General features: G+C 39.7%; 1 protein-coding gene across 1 annotated transcript in view; it reads right to left on the bottom strand.

Moving 5' to 3' along the window:
• AACS (acetoacetyl-CoA synthetase) overlaps positions 1-27,787 on the bottom strand; it is a 50,896-nt gene that overhangs the window by 16,574 nt on the left and 6,535 nt on the right. The window contains exons 2-8 of the mRNA XM_009274366.2: positions 24,469-24,589; positions 19,891-20,011; positions 16,749-16,862; positions 8,010-8,107; positions 4,024-4,138; positions 3,379-3,460; positions 2,548-2,695 (exon numbers count right to left, since the gene is read on the bottom strand). Of these exons, the coding sequence (XP_009272641.1) occupies positions 2,548-2,695; positions 3,379-3,460; positions 4,024-4,138; positions 8,010-8,107; positions 16,749-16,862; positions 19,891-20,011; positions 24,469-24,589 (799 nt within the window). The remainder of the gene's footprint in view (positions 1-2,547; positions 2,696-3,378; positions 3,461-4,023; positions 4,139-8,009; positions 8,108-16,748; positions 16,863-19,890; positions 20,012-24,468; positions 24,590-27,787) is intronic.

The raw sequence follows: 27,787 nt of genomic DNA, 5'->3' as shown, positions 1-27,787 counted from the left end.
ATAAGGGACCAGTGCTAAGCGGTTACATAGCTGAGAGAGCCGCTACTCATGGCTGCTGGTCCTGGTCTCAAACCAGCAGTGTTTTCTACACAGCGTTCAGAAAGAGTCTAAGATGAAAAATCCTCAGAGCGATTTGCCTACAGTTAACACAAGTCCACAGCAGCGCAGCTATTTAAGCCCAGGTCTTGTGAGTCCTTACGATGGATAGAAATGAACTGATTAAGATTTTACCAAAAAAATTCTCTCCTTAGATAGCTGGGAATATGGAATAACTGAAAAGGGGCCTGTATGAATGGGGTAAGAAGCAGACTCAACATTTTTAGGACTTCAGAATAACAATTACTCACTAGTGTTTTTCAACAACCCTCCAAATGTCTTTCTGTAGCACACCCAATTGTTCAATACGATACAGCTTTGCTTGCAAGACCAGAAAAGTCTCACTCCCTCTGAGGCACTACATTTTAAATCATCTCCAATGACCTGGGCTTCACTTTCATTATTTACATATGCTATTTCACTGTGTGTCAAGAAAACAGAATATGTGCAAAGAAAACAGACCAGAAACATACTGCAGAATTAGATAAACTGAGTTACGAATTTGAAATAAGCTGCCTATTAGCATCTATAAGATCAGTACAGTAACAAAACAGCATTGAAGCACACTGCAAATAAGCAGTAAGCAAAACGTCTTTACTAAAATGTCATCTCTTCTTGCGTTTTTAACTATCAAAACCAAACTTTGGTTAATCTGAGGCTGGAAAATGAGACAAAGACTGTGGGCTAATTCTGCTTTTGTTGAAATCAATGAGAATCCTCCTATTAATTACAGTGGAAACAAGATTAAGCCAAGAACAGAGGAACCCAATCAAGTGTGCAGAAGACATCTAAGAATTTCTTTGCATGGATTTTATTGTAGGCCCTATTCAAACTGACACATACAAAGCATGCAAACCAAGGAAGCCTCTGATGCAGCAATTTGCTTTTAGGCCAGAGGTGGTAGCACCAGAACTTAAGAAAAAAAAAAAAAAGAGATCACCCTGCAATACAGGAACTACAGAGCTGTTCAGCAGGAACACAGAGTCCTCATAACATATCCCATTCAACAAGCCATCACATTCTCTCCTGCCCAGCAAGGATGAGTAGTCTGTACCTAAACTCTAAGGCAGCTCTGTATCAACTGAAAAGATGATTCAGATGGAGAGCAGAGGCATGATTAAGGGCAAGCTAAGCAGCCATACAGATAACATGGGAAAAGAACAAACTTTGCAACAGAGTAAAGTCCTGTTGTCTGATCTACATCTGTGTTTTTCATCTCCCTACTGTTTATCATGCATAGCTGAACAAAACACCTGTCCTGTTTTTGCTAATCCATCTTTGCAGGTACTTAACCAGTCTAAAGCCAGCACAGCTTCAAAACAGCTGTTAAACTTCACAATATACCTCCTTTTTTCTTTTTCACAAACACAGGATTTGCATCCCAAAGGGACCATTTTATACGTCTGGTATGACCATGCTGCCTGGTATGATCTCCTACTGATAATATATAAAGCAGAGCATTTACAGGCAGCATGGGATTTGTCTGTGGGCAAATCCTCCAGTCCTTGCCATCAAGGAGAGGCAAGAATGCACACACTATGGGCGTAACAAAGCGATCCTACCCTCAGGCTACCTAGACAATTCTATAGCCAGTCTCCCAAGATGCTCATCCTGACTTTCAGAGCAAACAGCAGAAACAATGGACACTGGCAAATAGTTGTGCAGTTTAATTCACACAAGTTAGTACAAATGTGCTAGACAACACATTCTGCCTGCCTTAAGGGCAAAAGCCCTGCCTTTTATTAAGGACTATACTAATGGCAGAGTTAAAGTTTCAACACTATGCCTGACTGCTGGAGTCACTTCCTGAACATTATTAAGTTCCCAGAACAACTTTTAGAACATGAATAGTAAATGGAAAGCATGTGAGCACCGGTGATTTTGGCAGTAACGTCGTATATACCTTTAGTCATAACAAGACACTGCCTAAAGCAAAGCTTCCATACAAAGCAAAACCTACACCCAAAGAGACGCTCACCTTCTGGCTTACTTCCTTAAAGTAAGATTGATGAGGATGACATGCTCTGAACTGATAAACGTAGGGAGTAAAGTTTAAGGTAAAAAAATCTAGATAAAACCCACAAGCCTCAGCTTGACAGTGTCCAAAAGTCAGTTCCAAGCACCCAATTCAAGTTCTTTGGCCTTTTTTCTACAAGTATCAGTTGGGCCAGTTCTACCAGTACTTTTGTGACGGACGCTTGCTCCCAGGAAATAGCTGAAGTCTCTGAAAGGTCTCCACACCAATCTCTAAAACAAATTATTTTATATCCTTATTAATCCATGTTTGCTTTCAAACAGTCGCGTACAAATAGAAAGTTTCATTGCAAGTTACTGAAGAACTGTCAGCAATCAATTCTTCCTTAAAGTACATTATGATACGGTACTGTTAAAGGAAAAATATAACCCAGGTAGTTAAATATAGATAGTGCAGCTCCAGGAGGGAAGACATACCCCTGCTGAATGAACCATGCATTTTGGTGCCCCTGTTGTGCCTGATGAGTACATGATAAAGAGAGGATGACTGAAAGGCAGCTGTTCAAACTCCAGCTGGGGGGCCTGGTCTCCTTTCCCAGTAGCAAGGAAGTCTTCTAAAAAAACACTGCGTAAGAGGAGAATAAAGAAACATTCCAAGTTTTTTTTGAAAGCATTACCCCAGCCCATATATAAGATTACCTCTGTATCTAATAGTTCTTTTACAATAAGCTGTATACTCAAACTATATATATTATTTTTATTCCTAGTCTTTCTACTCTGTTTGAATTGCTAATTGTTTTGTTTCCTTTTTCTGTTTTAAAATAAAACATTTGCATAATATTGGGATGTAACACAACAAAATCAAGTCAATAAATCTGCACCTATGATCAGCTGCCAGCCTTAACAGCTCGAAGCAGACTGGAACAATCTGACCCTCAACACAAAGTCTGGAACTCAGCCATTTCCAAAAGGTACCTAACATATGTAATCCAGACCAGTATATGAACAAAACAAATTATCTCTAAAAATGTCACTTAAATTATTAATTGTTTCTGGAAGCCACCTTCCCCCTGCTATACGCTATTGAATTTTGCCTTCATTTGAGAACCATTAATACCAACAGTGGTTTTGTAGAAGCAAGACATCTGCAACAACATGCTACTTTGTTTTCAGCACAAAGCTGGACCCACTTAAGAAATCTGGCTAAATCCTAGCTTTTGCAAGTTCAAGAGGTCAGGCAGTTTGAACAGCTATCAGAATGCATCTCATCCCTAGTTAGGACAGTCACAGCTCAAAAGCTCCCATTACCTGTTTGGAATCTTAGAAATATCTATGGTTTCTCTTGAGGAGACATATGGAATCACCACAACTTTTTTTATATCTGGAAGCCCTGGAAGAAAGAAGAAAAATAATTATTTCCTACATTCAGTTACATAAACCAAAGGTCTCTTCTGTCTGATTGGATCGTAAAGCGTAATGCATTAAGTAACAGAAATAATTCTGATGCACCGAGCATTGGATATAGTTTTAGATGTTAAGAAATCCCAAAAGACTAAATTGTTACCTAAGATACAATTTCCTCAATATTGCCAGCCTTTTAAAAATACACGTGTAAATCTGCAAGCTTTAGTGCTGTAATACCTCTTCATTTGTCTTCAGCAGCACTTCACTTGGGCTTAAAAAGAACCAGTATCATCAGTCCCTGTTCCCCCGCTGATACTGCTGACTAATTTATGATGATATATTTAAGCTAAGCTAGCAAAAGACTGTTAGAATTACACAAGAGACTGGTTAGTTTTTTCTCAAATCAGTTCTGAAATTTTAAGTGGCCACGGAGATACTGTAAAGGAGGAAGGACAGCAACAAGCAGCCAAAAGTGTCACTTCTAGTGGCAGTGCAGGCTTTGAGTGCTCACTAAGCATAACTAAGACTAGACGGTATGCAGTGAAATACCTTTTACCACACTAAGCAGCTTTTCCAAGTGGTTGTGTTCTTTGCCATTGTATATAACAGCTTCAACAGAGAAGATTAGCTTAGGCTGAATTTGGGAAAATCTGTCCAGTACACCCTAGGGGCAAAGAGAAAAAAACAGTTAAAAATATGAAATTAATTGCGACAGTAGGAAAACCCACCGGATGCTAAACGCAAATCTCAATTCAAGCAAGGAATAAGGACAGGAATTAGCAGTAGAGTTGTTAAAAGACTGCCTGCTTGTCTTTCACTCACTCAAGATCTTCAAAGTACAACAGGTTTGTAACAATCTATGTCATGACCCCCAAATAACAACCAATAACAAAGATAAAATCACCACAGATCACAGAACATCGTTCACTGAAGGATCAAGTTCACAAAGCTATCTAAGCAGTTAAATTCACCTTGAGAATCAAACTTACAAACTCATCTAAAGAGGATAAGCACCTAACTGACGTGAGCAGGAGTTAGGCACTTAATTTACTTGAAAGCCCACAAGACTCCTGTCTGCATCTGCAGGCAGGTGCTCTATATGCCCTTGTAAACTGCCCCCAACGCTGCTTTGACAATGTACCAGTAGTTTGGTAGTCTGCAAGGGGAGGACAACTGGAAAACACCAGTCTTCTGGAAGATGCATTTATCTTATGGCAAGGTAGCACTTCACGTGAACTGGCAGCTTTGTTCTGCTACGATTAACAAAGGAAATTGTACCACTGATTTTTACCAGAACAACTGGATATTGAAAACACACATACATACTACCAACAAAAAACTACCACAGCGCCTTTAGAACCTTTGGAGCAGGACACATTCAAATGCTAAATTTTCAGGTGTCTCTTCCAGCTTACACTGTTTTCAGGAATTTACCATAGATATTATCACATTTGAGAGGAAAAACCTTTCTGGCAATTATTTTTTTTCAGGTACACTGCATGAAGCAGCGTACCAGAAATGGATCTTTTTGTATTCAACAGCATGAAGCAAATCCTTTTAGTAAAAGCTCTCAGCATACAGTAATGTTCATCCTTCTCTAGCTACATTACTTGAAATATTAAGAACTACAAGATTACTCAATACTGTAAAATTGTCAGCTAACTGTTCAAGAACAATCTCCTAAATCATGTTGCAAAAATCACACTTCAGCCGTGTGCTTATTCTTCCCAGCATTCTTTATTCTTCTCTGTCTCCTGCTTTGTCCTCTACTTTGCAGCCAAAATGAGACACAAATTATTACCAAATCAAAAGACTAACGCAAAAACATCACAACTAATCTCTATTAAACTCCTCCTTTCCAAGCTGGGCTGGGTCAGGGTTGCAAGAAAGCCTGCTGCAGAAGTACAGAGGTCCTGTCCCGACAGCTTCTCCATGTTGTCTTTTTAGGAAAGCTCACTGAACACCCCAGGTAAGGTACAGGGATATGACTAAATATAAATATGCAACTGCCTTTCCTGAATATGTCACTTAACAGCTTTCTCTCCTACCACCTGAAGATGCATTTCCTTTTCCTTGTTCACATCAAAAGAAAATACAGTGACAATGCATTGACACCTAACTTTATCAATTACTTTAAAACAAAAAGATCAGCAGAATCTGTTTTGGTGGCAGAAGAGGTTTTCAAGAAGCCCCTAATGCATTAGCTAACAAACTCAGAAATGTAGATTTAATTAAAGTTATGCTCTAAGGGAGCATGAAATCAAATTTCCTGCTTTCTTAGGTATGTTATCGTACCTACTTTGTACCATTTTCAAAGAACAGACCAAGCAGCCAAGTTACACACACATATATATGCACATACACACTGTGTGTATGCGTGCATTCATATACACATCCATGCTGAGCAGAGAGCATACATACCCTATATCCACGCTGCCTGAAGTTTAAAAGTGAAGACCAATGAGAGGACTAAGGGTACTCTAACAGAAGAATCAAATCTGAAGAGAAGCGTGAATCAGAAACAGAGATGACTACAATTCTCAGGGTCTTGCTAATCCTGCTAACACACCCAGTTGGATTCATTAGCACTGGCAGGATCAAATCCCACAGGGCAGCCTGGTATGATACAAAGGCAATACAAACAGATGGAATGTGTAATTGCTACACTGGAACTTTAATCCAACCAGATGGCTCAGCAAGGAATTGCTTTCATGAGAAGCTCAGGTATACCAGATATGGCTCATTCTATTCTATGAGCCTCAAATCCAGTACTAAAAACTGTGCAGGGCCCCGTGAATGGAGCTGCACTGACTTTGCTAGGGCTCACCAGAGGTTTCTCATAGTTCTAAGAGCAGAGCCTCTTTTTAAACTTACATATCCAACGATTTGTTATGCACAGGCCGCAAAGAACCACTTTCCTATTAATATACATAAATGGATAACAGGGACTAGAGAAATGAAGCAAAAGCTGCCAAGAGTGGCATTCTGTGTGGGAGGGAGCTCACTGGTTCTCTGACAGCAGACTTCCTGAACGCTTGCAAAGTCTTTGCATGTATGGCATTCAGAGCCTGCAGTGTGTAGGCAGTTCTGAAAAGTGACATTTCCAAGCTTCACAAGACACATATACACAATTGGATTTGAAATGCTGAAAACCCTACACTATTTCCCAAAACACAAAATAAAATCTTCATTTATGTTAACAGGACTAATGCAACTGCACAGAAGGAGGAATATCTTTTCCTTAGGGCGGAAGCCAATATCCCTGAGGACCTCTGCTGATCTCCCTCAACATTTTAGGGTTTGAATTCATGCCAACGTATGCTGCCAAGCCAAAGGAGAATAAATGATATTGATGGCACTGCTGCTCCAAGGCTAAGTTTCATTAAAAAAACTATCACAAAAACTAAATAAAGCTGGGCACTGAAAATAACAGCACATCAACATGGACAGAAAACATACCAGTACTCTGTAATGCAAGCAAAATGAACAATCTTCCCCCAGATGAAAGATCAAATCACATTGCAAAGAAAATACTCCATACTGTCATTTTCTCAGAAAGCAGAAAATATTTGTAGAACAGATTGATCATTACAGCATGTAGTGATTTTTTAATCATTTTTCCCCCCAATGATACAACCTCCAGTGTAATAAAGTGGAATGCTGCTGCCCTCTAGCGCTAGTCCAGAGATGACAGTGCCATACATATAACCAGCTACTGGATTTAAACACTGAATTGAGGATATATATTACGTAAACACTTTGGTATTTTCTGTGTTCTGCAATGCACAAACGGTACATTTCTCCAAATGCTTTCATGCAAACTTTTAGATAGAAGAAGGGTTCAACACTCCATTTTAGAAGTGATTTGTATCTGTTGCTGCTTATGATGTATGCTGAAGACTTCCCAAAGAAAGCAGGATATATTCCTGCAGCTTCCAGAGCACACCGTAACATCTGGGTATCATGATAATTTTTACTATATTTTACACACAGCATTTATTCCTACACTAAAAAGAGTTAAACAGGTTAGTGATACTAGCCTGAAATTCCTCACCTTGTTGGCAAACAAAGCCTTCTGGAAAAGACCAAATGGGGCGTTGCTCAGTCTACCCACATAGAAGGCAGAGGAAGGGACTACTTAGGCAAAGAAACTGGAGAGTAGCTAAGCAGCCTGGGGAAAGATTTGGGAAGGAAGGGGCAAGCCCCAGACAACTCTGTTGCATTGCTGCTCATTTGCACATTTAATGTAATAAAAGCTCACCAAGACTATGGATTCTGTCTGAAAATATCCCAACAGTGAGTTAGCTAAACTCAAGTAGTAACTCAATTACTATGCCGAAAGTCATTATTGACAACTGAAAGCATGGATTTTCAGTTTGTGGTAGCTAGAAAAAAATCTGGTGTACTTGTCTGTGCCAGGAGGAGGCAGTAAGACTAAAGTGAACAGAATCTATCTGCCAGTTTGATTTATCACCTTCACATTTGCCTGAAACAGTGACAGCTTTTCTGCAACAGGCAATAATAAGGCTACTCACGTTAATGCCAAAGTCTGGTGATGTTGAACTCCAGATAGCACCAATACTTGCAGCAGCCAGCATTGCTTCCACTGCATGAATGCTGTTTGGTAAGTAACCTATAGCAGAATTTGAATGGTTAGAGATGGAAGAAAACTAAAAAAATAATCAACTCTTACAGTAAATATAATGTATACAATAACCAGTTTAAAACAGATTAAAAAAATGAAAAATCCTTGACTGAAGCATCCTTTAAAGTTTTCCACGCAATCATAATGTCCTCCTCTAAAGTCAAATCAGTTACACAAGGAATTAGAAATAATTCCATTTATAAAAATAGTTGTATCAGTTTTTATATCTACAAGGTTACTCCCAATTTACAAATGTTTCTGCTTAACTAATGAGACTTTCAGGATAAGAGGGCAGCACGCTGAAAAGAACCGGGAGAGAGAGTAAGTTTGTGGACCTAATAGGGTACATAGGCACTAAGAATACAGCACCATGCAGGGGAATAGAACAGGTCTGTAGAAACAGCCATTAGAGAAGGAACCAGTATCTGGAAGGAAAGATTGTAAGTACTCAGTTCAAAAGCAGAGATTCAGCTTTACAAAGCTAAACATTGTCTGGTAGACACTGCCAGAATCTTAAACACAAACAAGCAAAACCAGTGTCTCAGCTAGTAAGGGAATAATACAGTGGGACAAGCCCTGGAACATTCCCACACAAATGTAGCTTTTCAGGTTTATCTTATTAGCTTGCAGCAAGATTTTAAGATTTAAGTTTGATTTACCAAGGCATACAGAAGAAATTAACGTCAAGAAAGTTAGATTTTCAGTGGGCTTAATTTCAGCAACTCTCCAGAAAGTGCTGGGTGGCTGAGATTGACTCTCAACTCATCAGAATCCAACCCACAAATGAAAACATGCAACTGAAATTCACAAACTACACTAAAGTAGATCAAACATCTGGAGTTTCAGATCATCCTTCTTAAGCAAACAAAAAGATGTCCAAGTACTTAAAAAAAGGCACGACAAGCCTAATTGCAGTACTTGGACATCTGATTAGAATTCAGTGTTTGAAAGCAAACTTAAATGGCAGTAAAAACGCTTTCCAACCTGTTTAACAAAAGTGGTGAGCACTGACAGATCTTGGACTGCAGTGCAAGTTGCAGGTGCTCCACAAGTATCTACCAGACAGCAAAAACTCACTAGTGCTAGGCACTTTTCAAAGATATTTATGGATGTACTTTTCAGGACAGCAACTGAGATCACAGATCTTACTAGCAATTTCTGTTACATTAACTTTACCAAGTAGGAGGGTACTGAGCTTGATTTTTACCAGTTTGTCTACACAGCTTGAAAAAATCTATCCTTTTGCAACTTTATAAAATGTAGACTTTAAAAGTAAGTCTTAATTTAAACTGAGATTTTTCTTCACAATTCAAAAATCAGTGAAATCAGTTTCTTAAGCCAGCTTGACCACTTCAGTTAATCTGTAAGTTGCTGTGCTTTTGGGAGTAGCAACTTTGAAAACAGCATTATGACTTAAGCCCAGTAATTTCTGGAAAAACACACAACTGTGAATAAAAACCTCATACCATGTTAAGATATAAATTAATTCCTAGAACTGCCTACAGTTTGTGGTGTTTTGTTCACTGAAGTTCTTAAGTACATGAAGCACAGCAAAACCTCAAGCCCATAAAGGGCTTTTTTGCTATTTTGCTATTTTTCCCTTAGGGTCAAGGTTTATGATACAAGGTACAATATCCCAAAATTTTAGTGATTTCTCTTTTAAAAAATTCTTCCTCCCTGAACAATAATTTGAAATATATGAACCAGAAGAGACTAAAATGTCATTTTGTGTGATGGAAGCAGTTCTTTTTTAATTGATGCCAAATATTTCCACTGAGCATTTCTTGGATGGGACTATCAGGGGGCCAGAGGGCGATGAAAACTAAAAGATGTCTCTTCGTCCTTTGGAGCAGTTATTACCTTGCCATAGCTTACAAGCATCAGTTCTATTATAAGCAAGTTTTTTTCACCACTTCTACAAAAGCCCTCAAGGCAAGAACACAAGTGTCTGCTTGTTATTGCGAGCCAGACAATTAAGTCATTACTTTCATTTGTCAGGTGGCTTTGAGGTGGTGTTTGAGTTTTAGAGGATATCAGCCAAAACTGCCAAAAGGTATGAAACATGCAAGGCAACTTACTCTGCATTTCCGTATCTTTACCCGATCATTGCAGGCAGCCAGCCTGCTCGCTCACTGGGTTTTCACGTATTTGTCCTAATCCCCAACACCAGGTATTACGAATACAAATGTGGTTCTATTCTAGAAAGAGATCCTCCAAACATAGCAATGTAAGAACTCATGTTATTTTTCTCTCAACAGCTCCCAACTCTAAGTGACACAAACTACTTCTCCTGTCAGTCTTTCAGATTAAAACTGGATTCTCAGAAATAAAAATGATTTCTCCCTTTCTCACATCAGAGATTCTGCAAACCAATTACAGCAACTGTCACATATGTAAAACTCCCTGCATTTGTCCGTGCCCCTTGAGATATCAAACTGACTCTTCAAAGCATTCAGTGGGCTGACAAAGGTTGTAAGTGTCTAAAACTTGGTAAACAGGAATGTTGCTGACAAAGAGGATGAAAAATCCAACTTTTTTAGTTGGATTCACATCAGGGGTCACAGAACAGTGACCTGTGTACAGAAGTTCTGCACTACAGAAGAATAATGGTACAGCTAATTTAAATATTCATCATATGTTTGTTCATATATTTAGCTAGAGCCTCCATGCTCCTTGATACAGTATTTCAGCTAAGGATCAAAACTAGCATTTGTCAACACGGGTAAAGTGTACCCGTGGGGTAGACTGGGGTTAAACCACAACAAGAAGGTACTTCTCTAACTCTGTGTCTTAACTTACCCCTTTCTTGAAGCTGGTAAGAAAGGTGGAAACTACCTTCTGTTACTAGAAAAAGGAGGATCTTCATACCCTCTTTGGGTGAACTAGAAAGCAATTGAATAGAGGGCTCAAAACACAGGAGATGGGAACCCAGCAACTAGGAATCCAGAGTATGTCGTACCAGGGGTCCTAGCAGCACTCCTCCTGACTCATAAGTATGTATAAAATCCCCATAAGGACAAAGAAATAAAAGCTTTACTTTGACATAAAACCTGTGACAAATCTCTAAGCAGGACAAGTGATATCTTAAAAACACTGTATGGATTTTTTTAAGAGGCACTTACAGCCTGAGCTGCTCAAGACTGCATTTTCTGCCAGCTGTTATTTACTTAATCTAGTATATGCCGAGATTAAATTTAGATTTGTTCATTTACACTACAGTACTTTACCAACAGAATAGGTGAAAACTGTCGTCCAAAATTTCCGGTATAATCATGCCGGAAACTATGTCAAAGGTGTCATTTCTCAGAGCACTGAGAACACATTCCCTGCAAGCATCTCATGCCTTCATGAAGTAGAATAAATGTGTACTCAGAAACAGAGGCATCCAAACATTCATAGTCATCTGAATGAAAAAAAACCAAACCTGTACCCTGCATCAAAGATTTAGTTTGAGCCTTGAAAGAATGCATCAGGAGAAAGGAAAGCAGGGAGCTACAACTGGAATATCCTCTCAATGGCTTATGCCATTGAACTACACCAGCTCTCAAACAGAAGAGTCAATTCAAAGACCAGACTTCCAGTTTCTCTTTTTGATGTTAATAGAGCATTTCATACTCCTGTAAGACTTTAAAGTGGTCATCCTACCTAACATTACTGTAGCCTGAGACTATTAGTAACATGCTAATCTTCTTACAAAGCTAGCTTTAAAACCCACGTAAGCAACTAGGGCTAATACAGTTACTATAGATAAAATACCAGCTTTAAACAATGTAATTCATTGATGTTTTGTTGAGGATTTTTTGTGTGAACACATGGGGAAGATTAGTTTGTTTTTAACTGCTGACTTGTAATAGAACAATGCTGGCTACAGGGATACAATAGAAGCAACCTATCCAGAGATGAAAAACACAGATACTCCCTGTTTTATTTTATTCCTGCTGCAGTCATTGTTATTTGCCAAACAGATGGCCAGTGGGAGACCAGGAGTACTTCACATGTGCATTTGTGCAGCTTGCATTAGGTATTGTACCTGTTTCTTCCAACTGTTCAAACATCGTTGACAGTATTGCAAGATATCTTTAGAAGAGGAGATATGTTTCACCACACATCTGCTTCAATTATGTTTACTATTAAGTGCTATGTCCTTAGTAATGGAAAGGGAAGACTAGGATGAAGTCAAGCTGAAAAAGTGCTGACATCACTGCTTGTCTGCCCACATTCACCCACCTCCAACTTTAACATACTATGACTGTCATGATGCAACCATAAATTGTATTGAACAAACTAGGGGATATGTTAAGTATAATGAATAGTTAAGTAGTCTGGTCTTAGAGGCAGTAAAGCATGGAGATGAAATTCACAAGAGGAAAACAATGTTATGGTCTTGCGTATAATTCTAACAGCTCAAGATTTTAAGTGATTTTAAGAGGAAGTGGCAACAAAGGGCATCAGAACCTGGCAGGCTGACTAGGTGTTAGGCAACTATAATAAAAATTAGTATCTCCCTTCTATTTAAAAGCTGATTTTTCAGAAGCAGTAAAAGCATGCCCTGTATTACTGCTATAAACCACATGAAGAATCACCCTTTCTTCTGCCATCTGCTATAAATTTTAGAACAAATTAGGTCCCAGTAGATTTTGGCAAGCTTTGGAGAGCCTGATCTTTGATACCACAAGTGGGTGTATGACTCAAACTTTCCCACCCAACACTTAACATCTCTCCTCCATTTCAATTTGAGATTTGGAGAAAAGCCCGCAGCCTCAACCTCTGACTGTGATGTTACGGTTTAGCTCTTCCAAGGACTGCCAATATCCTCTGGCATAGGAGAGAAACATATGAAATAAGTTGAGACCAGATTTAAAATAAGTATATATACATCTCTAAATAGCCAGATTGCTGTTAAAAATCCCATCGGATTTCTTTCACAGGGAAGCTCTCCCTAGATATGGGCTGCTGCCCAAGGCAAAGCAATCTGTCAGAGTCAGGAGACTAGGACTGGGGGCACCAGGGGAAGGGAAGGAAAGGGAACTGCACAACAGCTCAACTGATAGGAGCTGATATGGGTTCATCTGACTGAAGATTACAAGGAAAAGTCTCTCACCAGCCAGGGTAAGAGGGCAGAGTGGGAAAAAGTAGAATGTGAGAAATTGCCCAGAAGAAAAAAGCGCGTGAAGACTCTGGATAATTTAAAAAGCTTTACCTGAGCCCAAAAATGTGCCGTGATTTTAAGGAAGCAGAGAGGTTGCCTAGATTCATTAATCTTTCCTGTTATCAAAAGTAAAGAGCTTTGTAAGGACTCCAAGCACAATGCAAGCCTGCTTCCACAAATAAGCTATAACTGCTCGTAAAGATGTGCTTAAGCTATTGAAACGCTCAAGGGGCCCAGCACAGATACTTGGTACCCACAGCAGCTGGGCAGAAAGGTCTCTGCTGTGGAAGTGCCGGACAGGAAACTTTTGCTCAGGAAACGCACAAAAAGGCCAAGGATAAAAACAGAGCTGCAGCTTACTCAAATGATGGGCGCTTAACTCCAGAGATTTATGGAGCTGGGATCCAAATACTGTTTTTCATTGTATTTTCAACATATTTGTTTCCTTTCTCATTTGTTTGGGGTTTTTGTTTTTTGAATAACAGTAACACCACCAGATACCCAGAGACTGCAATTTGTGCCTCCTCTTGAAATCACTAAAAATCCTTCCACACTTCCCATTGGAGTCAACGCACACGTTTTCTCCCCCAAGAACAGGACAAAGTGCACAGTTAAAATCCTACCCTTGCTGTGGAAGGAAGCCCTGACATTAAGGATGAATTTTCAACAGAAACTTGGAATTGCTACCTTCTGCAAGCATGTAGAAAACTGTATAAATAAAAATAAGCAGTATCTAAAGCATACTCTTTTATTCATACAATCTTTTTTTAAAGTATCAACTATGCTTTTTAATTTAAGTAAGAGGTGAGCCAGCTGCCAAAACAAACAAGATTCAAGAGCCAGCCAGCGTCCAGTTGTGCTAAGCAAGATACAGTCATTAACTAAAAGGAACTGTTATTAAAATTATCATTATAATAGCATTATTAGCTTAATTACTAGCACCACTGATTACAGCTATATTTCAATAGCACATTTTCTCCAGCTACAGAGCACATTTCCCCTGCATAGTATACCTTACTAAGAACTGCTCACAAGATGAACACAAAACAACAGCATCATATGTTGTCTTCTTTTCCCAAACATAGTATTTCTAAGTGGTTTTGATTAGAAGAGTTCTAGCAGTGATAACAAGGTTGCAAACAGGACTTTAATTCGCACCTTAGAACACAACACAATCTCATGTAGATAAAATTCTTTAATCTTAATTCAGAATGAATGTTCCCATTAAATGTGACTGCACCTGGTCATACTTAAACATCAGTATTACATCTGTTACCCTAGTGAGCAGTATTTTCTTCCCAGAGATTAAAAACCTCTCATTTAGCATCAGACATCAATATATAAAGTCTAAGAAATGGACTTGAACCCGAGAATTAGGACAGCGGCAAAGAACAGCAGGTTTCTACTCACAGGAACACACCAAAGCTACAGCTGTTGCTACTCACAAGTTTACAGCTACTGTCCTCCCCCATCGTAGCGTGTTCACACACGGTTTCCATTCACACAAAATATGAAAACATATCCAGTAATTACTCTTCTGCATTGTCCATCACTTTCCCACAACACATTTCATATTATGGGATCTGAAACTGGTACAGAGCACCCTTTTTGCCACTTATGCATGAAATTTAATCCTTCAGTTTAGCATAATCAGCAATACATATGGAAGAACCGTTTTGAGCCCTGTTATGACTTTTTTTACTTCTAAAACAATAAGGAATAGCATATTAAATCCCCACAAGCAGTCTACAAAACAGAGCATTTGAATTTGTTTTGTACACATTAGGAGAAATTTCATTACAAAAGTCAAAAAGAGTGCATTCTGTGTGCTTCACGATGACAAACAACATTTACAGAAAGCATTAAAAGGGGTCAACAAAAACCTGACTAGGACTTCGATTGGTTTCATGATGTCCAAGTTTCCAGTTAGATGCATAATTATGTATTGTTTTGCCAATGTCTTTGGGGCAAGTTTTTAAAATACACACAACCCACTTTCACCATTTGATGTACACATTGGAGGACAGGTAGTAAGAAACACTACACTTGAGTTCTAAATACTCAAACTTTGTAGAGTGTAAGTTTTCCTATTCGTTAGTTTTGTTTCAGACAGAAGCTGTTGCTCCTCAACGAGTTGTCAGATATGAACGTGACAGTGTTAAGATTGAAAATGGAGACAAAATTAGAGCATCTTAACTTAAGTCTTCATTCAAACAAACCTTCCTGACTTCACTGGATGGTTCACACCCAATTAAGGATTTAGCTCTAATTCTATGTAAAAAAACAAGCCACCAGCTGTGACAATTAAATGTTCAGTTACTAGTTCTGTAGAATACTCACACCATATGCATGAAGCATGAGCTCTCTTGAGTATATTTTATATTTGCAGGTCATATTTGTGGGTTTAATAAAAATAATAATGCATACCCTTCTGTTTTTGAAGACATGGGTTCAAGTTCTGGTTTGTGACATGCAGAAAACAAACCAAATAATTTCATCACTTTGGGTTTGCATCATATAAGACTTTACACATACTTAGGATAATGGCCAAGTATTGCTCAAAGAACATGTGATTCCAGTAGTACGATGGACATGCACATCAGCAGAACTACCAGGTAGGAGTGAAGGAGCTTCAAGGATATTACAGTTTTGACTTGTACCACATTGGCAAAACTAAAGAGCATATGTTACAGAGCACATGAAGTAGAGACAAAGCAGCTCAGCTGGAAGATCAAAACAAGCAATTTAGAAATAAATGGACTGAGGCCAGCAACTCCTTTCTATGCCTGGACTGTATACTGAACAAGCTGTTCACAAGACAAAACTGTTTATATAGAAAAATCCACATGACAGTCTTATGACAGGAAATATTACTCTAGAAATTTTTGTGAGTTACTGAAAGGATCACAGGGTTGTAACTACTAAGCTCTGCGTGGTTATGACTTGAAAAGTTACTGCTCACCAGCTGTTCACTACCACCATTCTGGAAGTCAGTACTCCAGAAAGCACTGGTGGCAGAAGGTAGTTCAAGTCCATTCTTCAAGAACTGCAATTCACTGCACCATATTACCTGGGGCCGTAGGGTCAGTAATTGCCAGCTGGCACCAGAACCACCAACCTGGGACCATAATTTCAAAGGCTGCCCCCGTGTGAATCTGCCAGACCTTGTGAGTCAACGCTCAGCTAGATGCAAAGTCTCCATCACTTCCGCTTCCACGGAGTGCTTATGAAGCAGACCTTAGTGAAGCTATGAATGAGGTATTTTCCTTCCCCTTCCAGTGCTAGAGAACTTGCAGGCTAATCCAGGTTCCTTCCCTCTAGAAGCGTATTTCATGCAAATGTAAACATAGCAGCATAAGAGCCTTTTCTTTAGAATGTTTCTGTGAAATAGTACTTCATATTCATGTTTCTATAACCTTGACTACTCATTTGCATATTCAAGAAAATTTCATCTCTCGTCCTTTAAAAAAAATTACTCACCCACAACTCTGTCTCCTACTTTTACTCCCATCTTCCTCATGGCTGCAGCATACAAAGCTACAGCTTGTCTCAGTTCTTCAAAAGTAACTTTCAAGATTTCTTCTTTGCCTTCCTCTGAGGAAAGAAGATCAAAACAACCAGTCAAAAATTATGCATTACGACATAAGTAGAGTCCAGTACAAACAACTAATTGTGGAAGAAAGAATATGGAGGAATTTTAGGAAAACAGTTCCCACTAATAATTATACTTTTTGCTTTTCAAGTTCCTCTTATGCTGTACCAAGCTTTTATTTTTAATGGAAATCAAGTATTAATCAGTAGTATTCATTCAGCAGGCACCAGGACAGTTTTAAAGATAGAAACATGTATCTGCAAAAATGCAAACTATTCACTGGAGGAAGGTGTGTTCTCAAAGAGCATTCATGATAAATAGATTGCACTCACCAAGGCTACTTTCTAACATGGCAGTAACAACCTCATTTTCCCTTTTTGCTCAGTTTTCTCATTAGGGCTAGGAAGCAGCAGCAAGGTGCCAACTTTAGGTTTTATTACAGCAAGTCACCGTTGACTAGAAAATCATGCACATATAGTTACTAAGGTCTGACTTTCAATATGCTTTTTAAACATCTGTGTTTGCCAACATACCACAAAGCAAGTAAACTAAACCGGATTCCATTCATCTGTGAAAAGATCTGCAGGGTGTTTTCATTTTCATACTGAATGTCAGATGTTACATAAGCTGTTAATAAATCACTCATGAAACAAAATGAACAAATCTAAGTGTTATGAAAGACAAAGTTTGTCATCTTAAAGGTCCCTTCCTGTACTTCCTCAGTGTGACTCCTGCAAACCATTTGGCCTGTCCTGTTTCCAGTATCCAGCACTTCTTATGAAAACACATATGCCAAGGATGTCACAAAAGTGTACTGCATGCCCTGGTACAGCAGGTCCTTGCAGAACAGCTACCATCGCTCTGATTTCCTTAAGCAGGGAACAGTATTTTTACCGTTTTGCCTTCTTAGACTTCCATCCCAGTAAATTTAGACCTACATGGAGCAAGAGAGCAGGTTGTGATGGGAAACAACACAGCAGTCAATGTAACATGTAGTTCATAAGCTGAGCAGGGACTGCTGACAGGTACTGTGTTCCCATAGAACAACAGAAAACGGGACTCTGATCTTACTCCATGATTAAAGCCCCCAGGAGAAGGGAGTCACAAATAAGAGATTCACAGTGGGAGCCACATGAAATTGTTTAGGAAAGTTACATCTACATTCCTGTGCTCTATTACACCCACATTGCTCCCACAGAATCATCCCTAGCGAACACACGAATCTGACAGGTTCCCTAAACACCACTCTGACCTAGCAGTGAGGGGTTAACAAAAAATACTCTGACTTAAGAGATCTTAAGAAGATTAAATACAGCAGAAGGTCATGAAAAGAGATGCAGGTGGAAGTCTGTTCACCACAGAGAAGTAAATGTGTTCACTCCGGGACTGATACAGTATTCAACTGGAAAAAAATTTTGCTCCTGTTGGTATCACCACCTGTGATTATGTGACACAAAGCAGTGAGTCTCCAGTACACCCCATGACTTCCTAACAAGAAACAAGATCTACAGGGACAGTGTAATCACATACCAAACCAAATAATTTACTAAGTTGATAATAATTCCTTCAATAATTTGAACTGAAAGTATTAAACTCCACTTTTTCCTCAAGTTGCATGTTTAGCTTTTAGCATTAACAAATCAATCACATCAATTCTACATACATTTAGAGCTGACTTACTAATCAGTGTTTGGCTTTCAGGTGTTGCACAAGATGTACTTAATAAGTACATTGATTCCCCCCCCCATTAAATAATACATAAGAAGCTTTCCTAATGATCTCAGAATCTGAAAGTGATGAGTTCATCAGTTTGAAGCCAGCTGTTACAAGCCTCATTTCTATCAGACTTCACCAGATCAATTCTTATTACACCAAAACCGGGTCACAGATTTTTCCCATTCTCTCTGAACTGGCAGTTGATTTTATATATATATAAAATATATGTGTGTGTATGAATATGATCAGAGTTTCTTTCAATACCTCTAAGCAGTAAAATGCATCTGCTAAGTATTTCTTCTTCAGAAGTAAGCTTACAGAAGACGATTCTCTTAGCCATTTAAAAACAATGTGAGACAACAGAACAACAGTAATACATATGTAATTCAAAAACTGATCTCCATGCATCAGGAATCAGAAACTAAGACTTTTAACACCTACACAATCAATCCATACTTCTGCATAATTTTCTCTGCTAGTGAGCTGTAAGACTACATTGTTTATTGTTAAGCTATTAAGAAGCATCACCGCTTGGTCAGTCATAAGATAAGGATTAGGTCCTGCAAAAGGGAAGCTCAGAATACAACTCCCTAAGGAAGCACTCACACACCTGCACAGAAGCTAATCCCATCTAACAGAGATGAGAATAATTTTTTTAAAGTTACCAAAGTCAGCAGATACAGGGAAGGGACTTTATTGTCTTAATATGACCATCCTCATTATGACATACCCGGATTTTACTACACTTTAATATCTTCTCCAGTATAACAAAAAATTAAGACTGAGCTTTAGTGTTCCAGAAAAGTGAAATTCCAAGTCTTCCACGCATATAACTTTCCTTCCTTTCTGTATTGTCAAAAGCAGAGTTAATTCATACCTACGCCCCATGTATTCCTTAGTATTCCTAAGATAAAAGGCATAGGAAGAGCGTGGGAAGGACAATACCAAGCAACAGTGCCAAAATACTTCCCGAAGGCAAACATTAGGCAAGTGTTTATGACAAGTGTGAAGTAATAGCTCAAATATTGAGTGATGCTAAACACAGCATGATCTCCACTACCTTAATGTAGTTAAGCACATTCTAAGACTTCATTTAGTTTGCCAAGGACTTTTCAGAACTATCTATATTCCCAGAGCATATTGTGCTGTTTTTTGCAGAGCTGTACCATAGATTCTGCAGAGTTACTGACTTTATTTTCCTCTTTTCTCCTCACCCAAGCCAGTTTATTTCAAGGTTTCATAAAAAGCAGAGCTGTTTTATAAGGCCTAGTCTTGTGAACTATAAATAAATACAAGCCATTAATTCTTCCTTACTTGCTGCATACAGTGCAATCTTGTCATTGTCCTTGTGCTTCAGAAGATTTTCTGCATAGTTCAGACGGCTACCTTTAAACCATTCCGGGACATCCGCAATACTTTTGGATGTATCAATCACCTGAAAAAAAGATAATACATTTATGGAAAACTGTAATATAATTTCTTTTTTAGAGCATTGTACAGAAATCAGCTAATTAATTCCAAGCTCTTTATACACTATTAGGCAAGAATCACTTCTCCCAGCTTACAGATGGCAAACAGGCACTAGATCCTATAATTATAGGCCTGGAAAGATTAATGATTTGTTAACTGTCACAAGCAAAGACATCATTACAACAAAACTAGAAAGAGTTCCTTGCTGACAGTTCTGCCTTCGAACCAGCCTTAAATACACCAGTGAAGCAAACCACTATGGCTACATCCAGACCACAAGACACACGCAAACCACAGTGCACGCTGGGTTTTTGCCTCTGGGAACATCCCGAACAGGGACTGAGCTACAGCATACTGTAGCTCTCTACCAGGCCATACGCTTCAGCCTCCCTCTTACAAAAATCAAAGCACAGGAAGGTGCGAGTACCCAGTCTCCCCCAGCATGAGTCACAAGGTACGGAGACCAACATCAGGAACTTAAGACAATGGTGATTCAAATTAACCCCAGGCTAAATAAGTGACCTGCACAGTCAAACATGGAATAAAAAGCTTCAACTTTTTAGTTAATTCTCCATTTTAAGAATGAAGTAAAGAATTGCAGCAAACATTTAAGTACTCCACAGCTTCATCCGGAGTGCAGAAATACCACTACTAACCTCTACAACTAACAAATATTGTATTACAAACTGTCAGAGTGCATATTTCTACCATACGTGATTTGCTGTTTTCTAAAAAATAAAAAAGAGGGTCCAAAAACCTAATAAGCCCATAAGTAATTCACCATTTAGGACAGACATGCAAAGAATTGAAAAATGCAATGAAAAGCTAAGACTATACCTTTAATAATAGTGATAGGTAAAGAACCCCTTAGCATTAGCCACAAAGGTCTGTAAATTCCTTCTGAAATGCCCCACTGTTTAGAGATTCAACTGCCCAGCAGCACAAGTATTTTGTAATCTTTCAATTGAAACTTCATAGTTGTTTTTTGAAAGCTTCAGCCTGTACCCTCAGGTTCTCTCATGGACTGCACATGCATTACAGAGACAGCATTCTTTCAGACCAAGTAAAATGCTCTTCCGAAAGCCAGAGAGAACTCAAAATACCTGCCATTCCAGAAAACCCAATATTTTTGTGCTTTGAGATGCACAGTATATGTATTACTGGAGGCAATCCTAAAATTAATTTTTATAAAGAGAAGTTAAGCTCATGTGGAAATGCTCTACTCTATCACTTTATTTCAAATGAATTTTCTAAAAATGGGAACACTCAAGACTTCTTTGCTTGTAACAGTTAGCTGGAACTGGGTTATAGCATTTACAATTTATCAACTCAGGCTGCATTAATATGTTTTTATACCAACATATATTACTGCAGTAATTAGAAGCCACTCTTAAAACTGACTCATTACTGAATTCCTTAGCTTGAAGAAAAGCGAGCAGAATATTTTCAGCATTTTCCAGGACAAGATCTAATATAATCCTATTTTTTCCTGAAGTGGAACACCCCTTCAAAGAGCTCCAGGTGGTGCTGGTGCTCCAAGGTGCTGGACTCACATACTTGATGCTCCATTATTTTCTACTCAGATAACGTCTGAGTAGACTCCTAGTTAAGCCAAATCTCTTTGGTAGAGGTACTTCGTTATACGTACGACCTGATCTCTCCCTTAGAGGAAAGTTCTCAGCAAGCAACAGAAACTCAAGGTCTGCTAATTTAGTGAAAGATCCCAGCTAGATCCCAGTTCTAGCAAGTCTATAAAAATGCAGAGCTTTGCAACAAGCCTTTCACTTCATACAGTCCCAACAAATGCTCAGCAAGTCTACAGGAAAGGGAAAGAAGTGCAGTCTACAGTACTGCTGACTGCAGTCCTCATTAAATGAGTAAGGCTTTGCTCCTACTTACAGCAGCACTAAGGCATACAAGGCAAGTTTGTGTGGTTAGGTGAACATGCCAAGTATCAGCTGTACTCCCATGCCACCAGCTCCTGCTCTACAATTGCTCTTCACAGCAGCTAATCAGTGACCACTTCCCAAGCCTCAGCAGCTACGAATAAGCATCACATTAGCAGTATCCTCTGTCCACATCTCTACTGCATTTCCCCTCCTTGAAGTGGTTTGCTAGTTGTGCTATAACCATGCATTATCATGCCCCAGAGATTCTGCTTACCCTAAGCAGAGACTACACCTTTGAGAATGAATCTCACCATTACCGTAAGACAGATAATCCTTGCCTTACTGTAATACATGCGATGTTCTGTATGACCTGAAGAGCAGAATAGGGTGCCTCATGAAAAGCTAGAGAGCAGACACTATCAGAACACTCAAAGCAGCCCCTCCACAGGAACAGCTGTCAGGTGCTTCTTGTAGCAAAAAGAGAAATAAGTTTAGACTACACTCCTCATTTAAAATCAACAGCTACTTGTAACTTGACATAACAATGCCAGCATTGCCATGCCAGGATAGCTCTGTACACTGCAACTACCTTTGTTCTCTTCAGAAGAGACATGGATATCAATGGCTATAGAGCAACATGAGCATGTCTACATCAAATACTTAAAACCTTTACTAAGTTTAAATAAAACACTGGCTGCCTGTATTACATATACACAAAGTTTTATTGTTTTTCTTCAAATGACCTGTGAAAGTAGAAACTGTTTCACCAGCTAGGAACAAAGGAATCAACTCTGGTTCATGAAAAATTTTTTTTTCCTCCAAGAATAACGCTTACTTCCAACAAGCAGCAGGGATCAAGTTATAGGACACTTCAAACTTTTCAGCTCCTTAGCTACCACCAAACAGCTCAGGTACTGTGACCAGCCTTTCCTCCTGACATGCAACAGAAATGGACCAATGGTAAGGACTAACAGCAAGTCAGCTTCAAGGCTCAACAAAGCTGGAGTCAAGCCTTGAAGCTGACACTGAGGGAAAATTTAGAGGCAAACACCAAGGTCCATAAAGAGTGAGTCAAGTATCTTCTGCAGTACTTGTCTATCAGCTGACTCTGCCTCTCCTGTTTTAAGATCTCAAGATCTTAAAAGGGGGCGCAAGACCCTTGTAGAATAGGCATGCAGGAGCCTAGAAGCTCACAAGTAGTCTAGTTAAAGCCTTCCTAGACATCCCTATCTTCTTGCTTCTCATCCTCAGGAAACATCCATTTTTAGGCCACCATTGCCTGCTTCAGTCTCCCTTCCAGTTCACCAGCCATTGGTGGTGTCTGGAGGGACAGACTTCCAGGAGTGCCAGTCCTGTAAGGCAAGAGAACAAGTGTTACTGTCCAGCTTGTTCAGTACAGATACAAGGGTGCAAAATAGCTCCTCTGAACTACTTGCTCAGGACAGTTTGCATTCATGTGGAAATTTAGAAAAATAGCCTTGCTAACAGCACAGAATATGTAGACAAAATAGACAGTATCCAAATACAACCTGGCCAGATTTTGAACTACCTTCTATAGAAAAAAATAAAAGATTAGTGTTTACAGCCTTCAGACTACATACTTCAGAAAAGCAGGCTAGTTCTTGCATTCTTGCTGAATTCACTCTTCTAAAGGGTGGGTCACATTAAGACACCTGAGCATGCAGTTTCATAGCAGGAAGAACCACTTGATCTATCATACCATGCAATACAGAAATTTGTAAGACAGGAAAAAGCAAAAGAAACTTACCAGTTCCCTCTGCAGAACTACCAGTACTCCAAGTGTTCTTGGAACAGATGGCCTCCAGAGATTAAGATACAAGTGTCGTGTTCTCTCTAAGTCCCCAGAAGCTTCCTCTGCATCAAGCTTTTGAAGTAATTAGTCCATCTTCCTCAGATGGAAAACCACAGGGTGATGCTGACATCCTACACCAGGACCATACAAGGCCTCCAGCTTTGCCCTCCATTTGCAAGAGCTTCGAAGTCACCTTTATCTCAAAGCAACACTGTGGCATGGTCTGGTATTCCACCTGTGACTGCATTCAACCACTACCATTCCCTCAGAGATATTTCAAGCCTACACCTGATTGCAGAGACTTCCATAACCGGTTCTACAAAACTGGAGTGGAACAGGTGTGTTTATCAGGTAAGCTGACTCAGGAACATAAACATGAACTTGACTGCATGCCAGCACTTACAAAATCAAGATGATATTCTACCAGCATAATCCTAAAGCAGAAGGCAGTATATTGGTAGACTCTTCACAAGCAGCCAGGACTGCCAAGGTATGTGACAGCACATAACCACAAGGACACTAGAGCATAACTGTTTAGGACAATAGAACTTGAGGATTTCACTGTCCTAAAGTGTGGACAAGGAAGTTCAGCACTATACACTTGACAGATTCTCCGTATCACTTGCAAAGGTCCCAGGAACAGGTCAAAAGATTGATTGTAAGACTGGTTTATCTCCCCTTTGTGTTGCACTTGACTGTTTAAGATAAATACTGACTTACCTCATCATACAGGTGAGAATATATGATGTTACTGTACTTCCAGAATTCTGCCCAGAAGTCTGAGTAGGATTCCACTGACCACTGGTATAAGTCATCGTAGTTGGCTAGGAATAATAGACGTCTGTTAGTGTTATGCAGAGAATTACAGGAATTTAGACAAACTACAATTAGGGATATCCCGGAAAAAGAAAATTTGTGGGTAAGACAACCAGCAAGATAAAACTGATCACACAGAGTAGGTCACTTATCTGTTCAAGGCAAGTGACTATGGCATCAATAGAAATAGTCTACCTGAACAGATGGCATCATTTCACCTCACTGTGCTACAAGCCATTTGCCACCACAGAGATAGGGACCTTTTCTAATAACCCTGTGCAACATCTACCCCTCCCAGTCAGTGAAACTGAAGATAGACAGCAGGACAGGGTCCTGCTTGCTGACACTTCCACTCCCTATCATATCCATGTGATGCTTTCATATAGTAAAAGATAAACAAGTCTGCCTGACGAGACATATTTGCTGTATGGTTCTAGTCCAGGACCAAAGACCTCTGATAGGACGGTAACATGAAGATTAGATGAACTCATTAGCTAACTGCAATATCAATAGCACTGTTACAAAGGAAGCATGCATTATGCCTCAATATATAAGGGGTCCGACAGACTGCAGCTTACCTTTTCATGCTAAAACAGCATGAATGAAGTGAAACAAGATGTTTACTAGCTAGATTTTAAAACCATGACCTGGCATTAAAAACACAGAAATGAGCAGTTTAAGTCTTACATGACTGAGACAGATGAAGTAATATGAGGAATGCATACCAAAAACACAATTCAAACTAAATACTGAAAAATCAGTGTGTAAAACAGTTTTAGGTATGAATAACTGAAGCTGATTTCTCATCACCAGCTTAAAAGTGACATTGCTAAGTCATGTCCATGCTGCCTGAAGCTGTGCCAACAGCCAAATTAAACATGAATATCTGCTATCAATGACAGTAGTAGCAGTTTCCTGCTCTGCCAACTGTGTTTCCTATTTGATGCTTTCAGCTAAACACTTGAAGTCATTTCCTCCAATTATCTTTGGTTTGTCATTCTGTTACCCAGCTGATTGCTTCAGAAGTCATCTTTGCATCCTCTTCCTACAAGGAGGACATCTTCCAGCTTTATAAGAGAAAAAACACTCAAAACCATCTCTACAGTTACTCACACTTGATCACTACAACTGTTTCCCCACCCAGCCTATCCCTTCCACATCTTATTCCACTCAAGTCTTTTCCATCAATATAAGATTACTCTCTAGGTATTACTGACATAGAAGCAAAGGCAAAGACTCTTCTCCATAACTCAGCTTTTGCCTACATATTGCCTCAATCTCAGCCTCCTATGTACCTTTTTTACACTCCGCCCAAATTACTCTTCACTATTCTGTACACTGCACATCAGCTGGTGTGGGGATAAGACTTTACCAAAGGAAAGTTCAAGCTTCCATCTCTTCCTTCAAAAACCAATTGTAGCGCATGCTCCGAGTCATTTCATAAGTGCAAAAAGCTGCAAGTCACCACTAATTTGATTTCTTACAATATGAACAGTTTGTTCTGCCTTGTCTATACAGTTTGTCCCCAAATGAGCTTTAGCATTCAAGTCCTTCGGAGCACAGACCTGTTATTCGGCAATTAAACATTGCGTCTCATTACTGTATTTTCAGGGTTGGACAGAGCCGTGCTCTTTAAAGGGTTATATTGCCCTTAGCTCTCCTCAGTCAGTCTACATCTTGATGTTACATAAAGAATCCATTCTTGGTTGTTGACTAACACACAGACCAATGAACATCACTTCAGATCTAATCGAAGTTGACAAAGGTTTCTGTATATGCACAGGAATCCACATTTAACTGGAGATAGCCTCTTCAAAATGGGGGTGAAAAAAGTTCAGCTCTTACAGCCATAAACATGGACAGCCCATCTGAAACTGCATTCAGTCTTGACCATACAAGTACAGTTACATGACATTTCTCCTCAGGAGTTAGCTAAAATCCTGTAGTAACTTGCTTCCTACGTAGCAGGAGAGTTAGACACTATACTTTTGTATTCAAATGGGAAACCCCCCAGCAGTCAAACTAATGACCTGGCTTGCCCACATATTACATTCCCAATCAAGATGCACAATTGTTTTCCAAACATGAACTGCTAAAAGCACTAGCTATATTGCTACTACTCCAAAATGTCTCTGCTTATACCACAGACATTTATATTGGACTGACAAACTTGTCAAGCCACTTGCCAAAACTACTCCCTCCATCCCCCATCAGACAAATGATTACACAGGAAAGCTACACAAGCAACCTAGCCCCCAAATACTTAGGGAGAACAGACATCATAAAGCAAGCTAGTCAGAACTGGAGGGTTTGACCCCCACACGCACTGAAGTCCACCTGGTTCATGATGTGAATGAGCCCACAAAACCAGCACCACCAACTCCTGATACCCTGGAGACACCACCTACAGTTAGCAGTCATTAAAAAAACAGAACAGTCTGGGTTGAAAGACATATCTGGAGGTTCAACCCCCTACTCAAAGCAGGGCTAAATTCAAAGTTGACAGGTTGTCTCTAAGTCAAAGGACTGCACACCTATTCACAGCCATATAGGTACTTCTGAATGAGCATGAAGGAAGAGCTTAAAGTTCAAGAGCTTGGGCAGATGCATAGCAAAAATCCTTGGTTTCCACCACTGAACCAACTTATGCATCACCTTTCACTTCCCAGCATACTTAGAAGTTACAAAGCCATACTATTCACAAAGATGAAGTTGCAACCATGGCCTTCACTCAAATCTCACATGCATATGTTGTTTAAGCACCATATTAAGGCTTACATTAACCTCACAGCCATGATGGCAGTGATCCCTCCCTTCCCACACACCCTTAAAACACTAAGACACTTCAGAACTGCTGCTCTCCCCAGGAAATCCCTGCAAGCAGGACCTCAGCTATGCACAGGAGCAGTCAGGAGCACACAGCAGGTACCAACGCTGACACTGCCTGGGCTGATATCTAGCAGCAGCAGCATAAACAGATAAAAGCCGTCTGCATTGCACAGCAGCGTGTACCTTCATGCTAAGCGAGAGACTGCACCGGAGGCCTCTGCACGAGGCACAAGCAGAGCATCCCACTCGCAGCCTGGACCACTTTGCCCCCTCCTGCCCCAGGGGATGTCCGGGCACCCTGACCCCTCTTTAGGGTAAGGGTAGACAGACGGCCCGCAGCCCTGCCGCGGACCCGCGGTAAGGCCAGCCCCAGGGAAGCAAAGCCCCGCCGGCC

Source organism: Aptenodytes forsteri, unplaced genomic scaffold, assembly GCF_000699145.1.
Source record: "Aptenodytes forsteri isolate BGI_AS27 unplaced genomic scaffold, ASM69914v1 Scaffold79, whole genome shotgun sequence".
Lineage (NCBI taxonomy): Eukaryota > Metazoa > Chordata > Aves > Sphenisciformes > Spheniscidae > Aptenodytes > Aptenodytes forsteri.
Note: the sequence above shows the minus strand (reverse complement) of the source record. Positions and strands in the feature narration are given on the sequence as shown.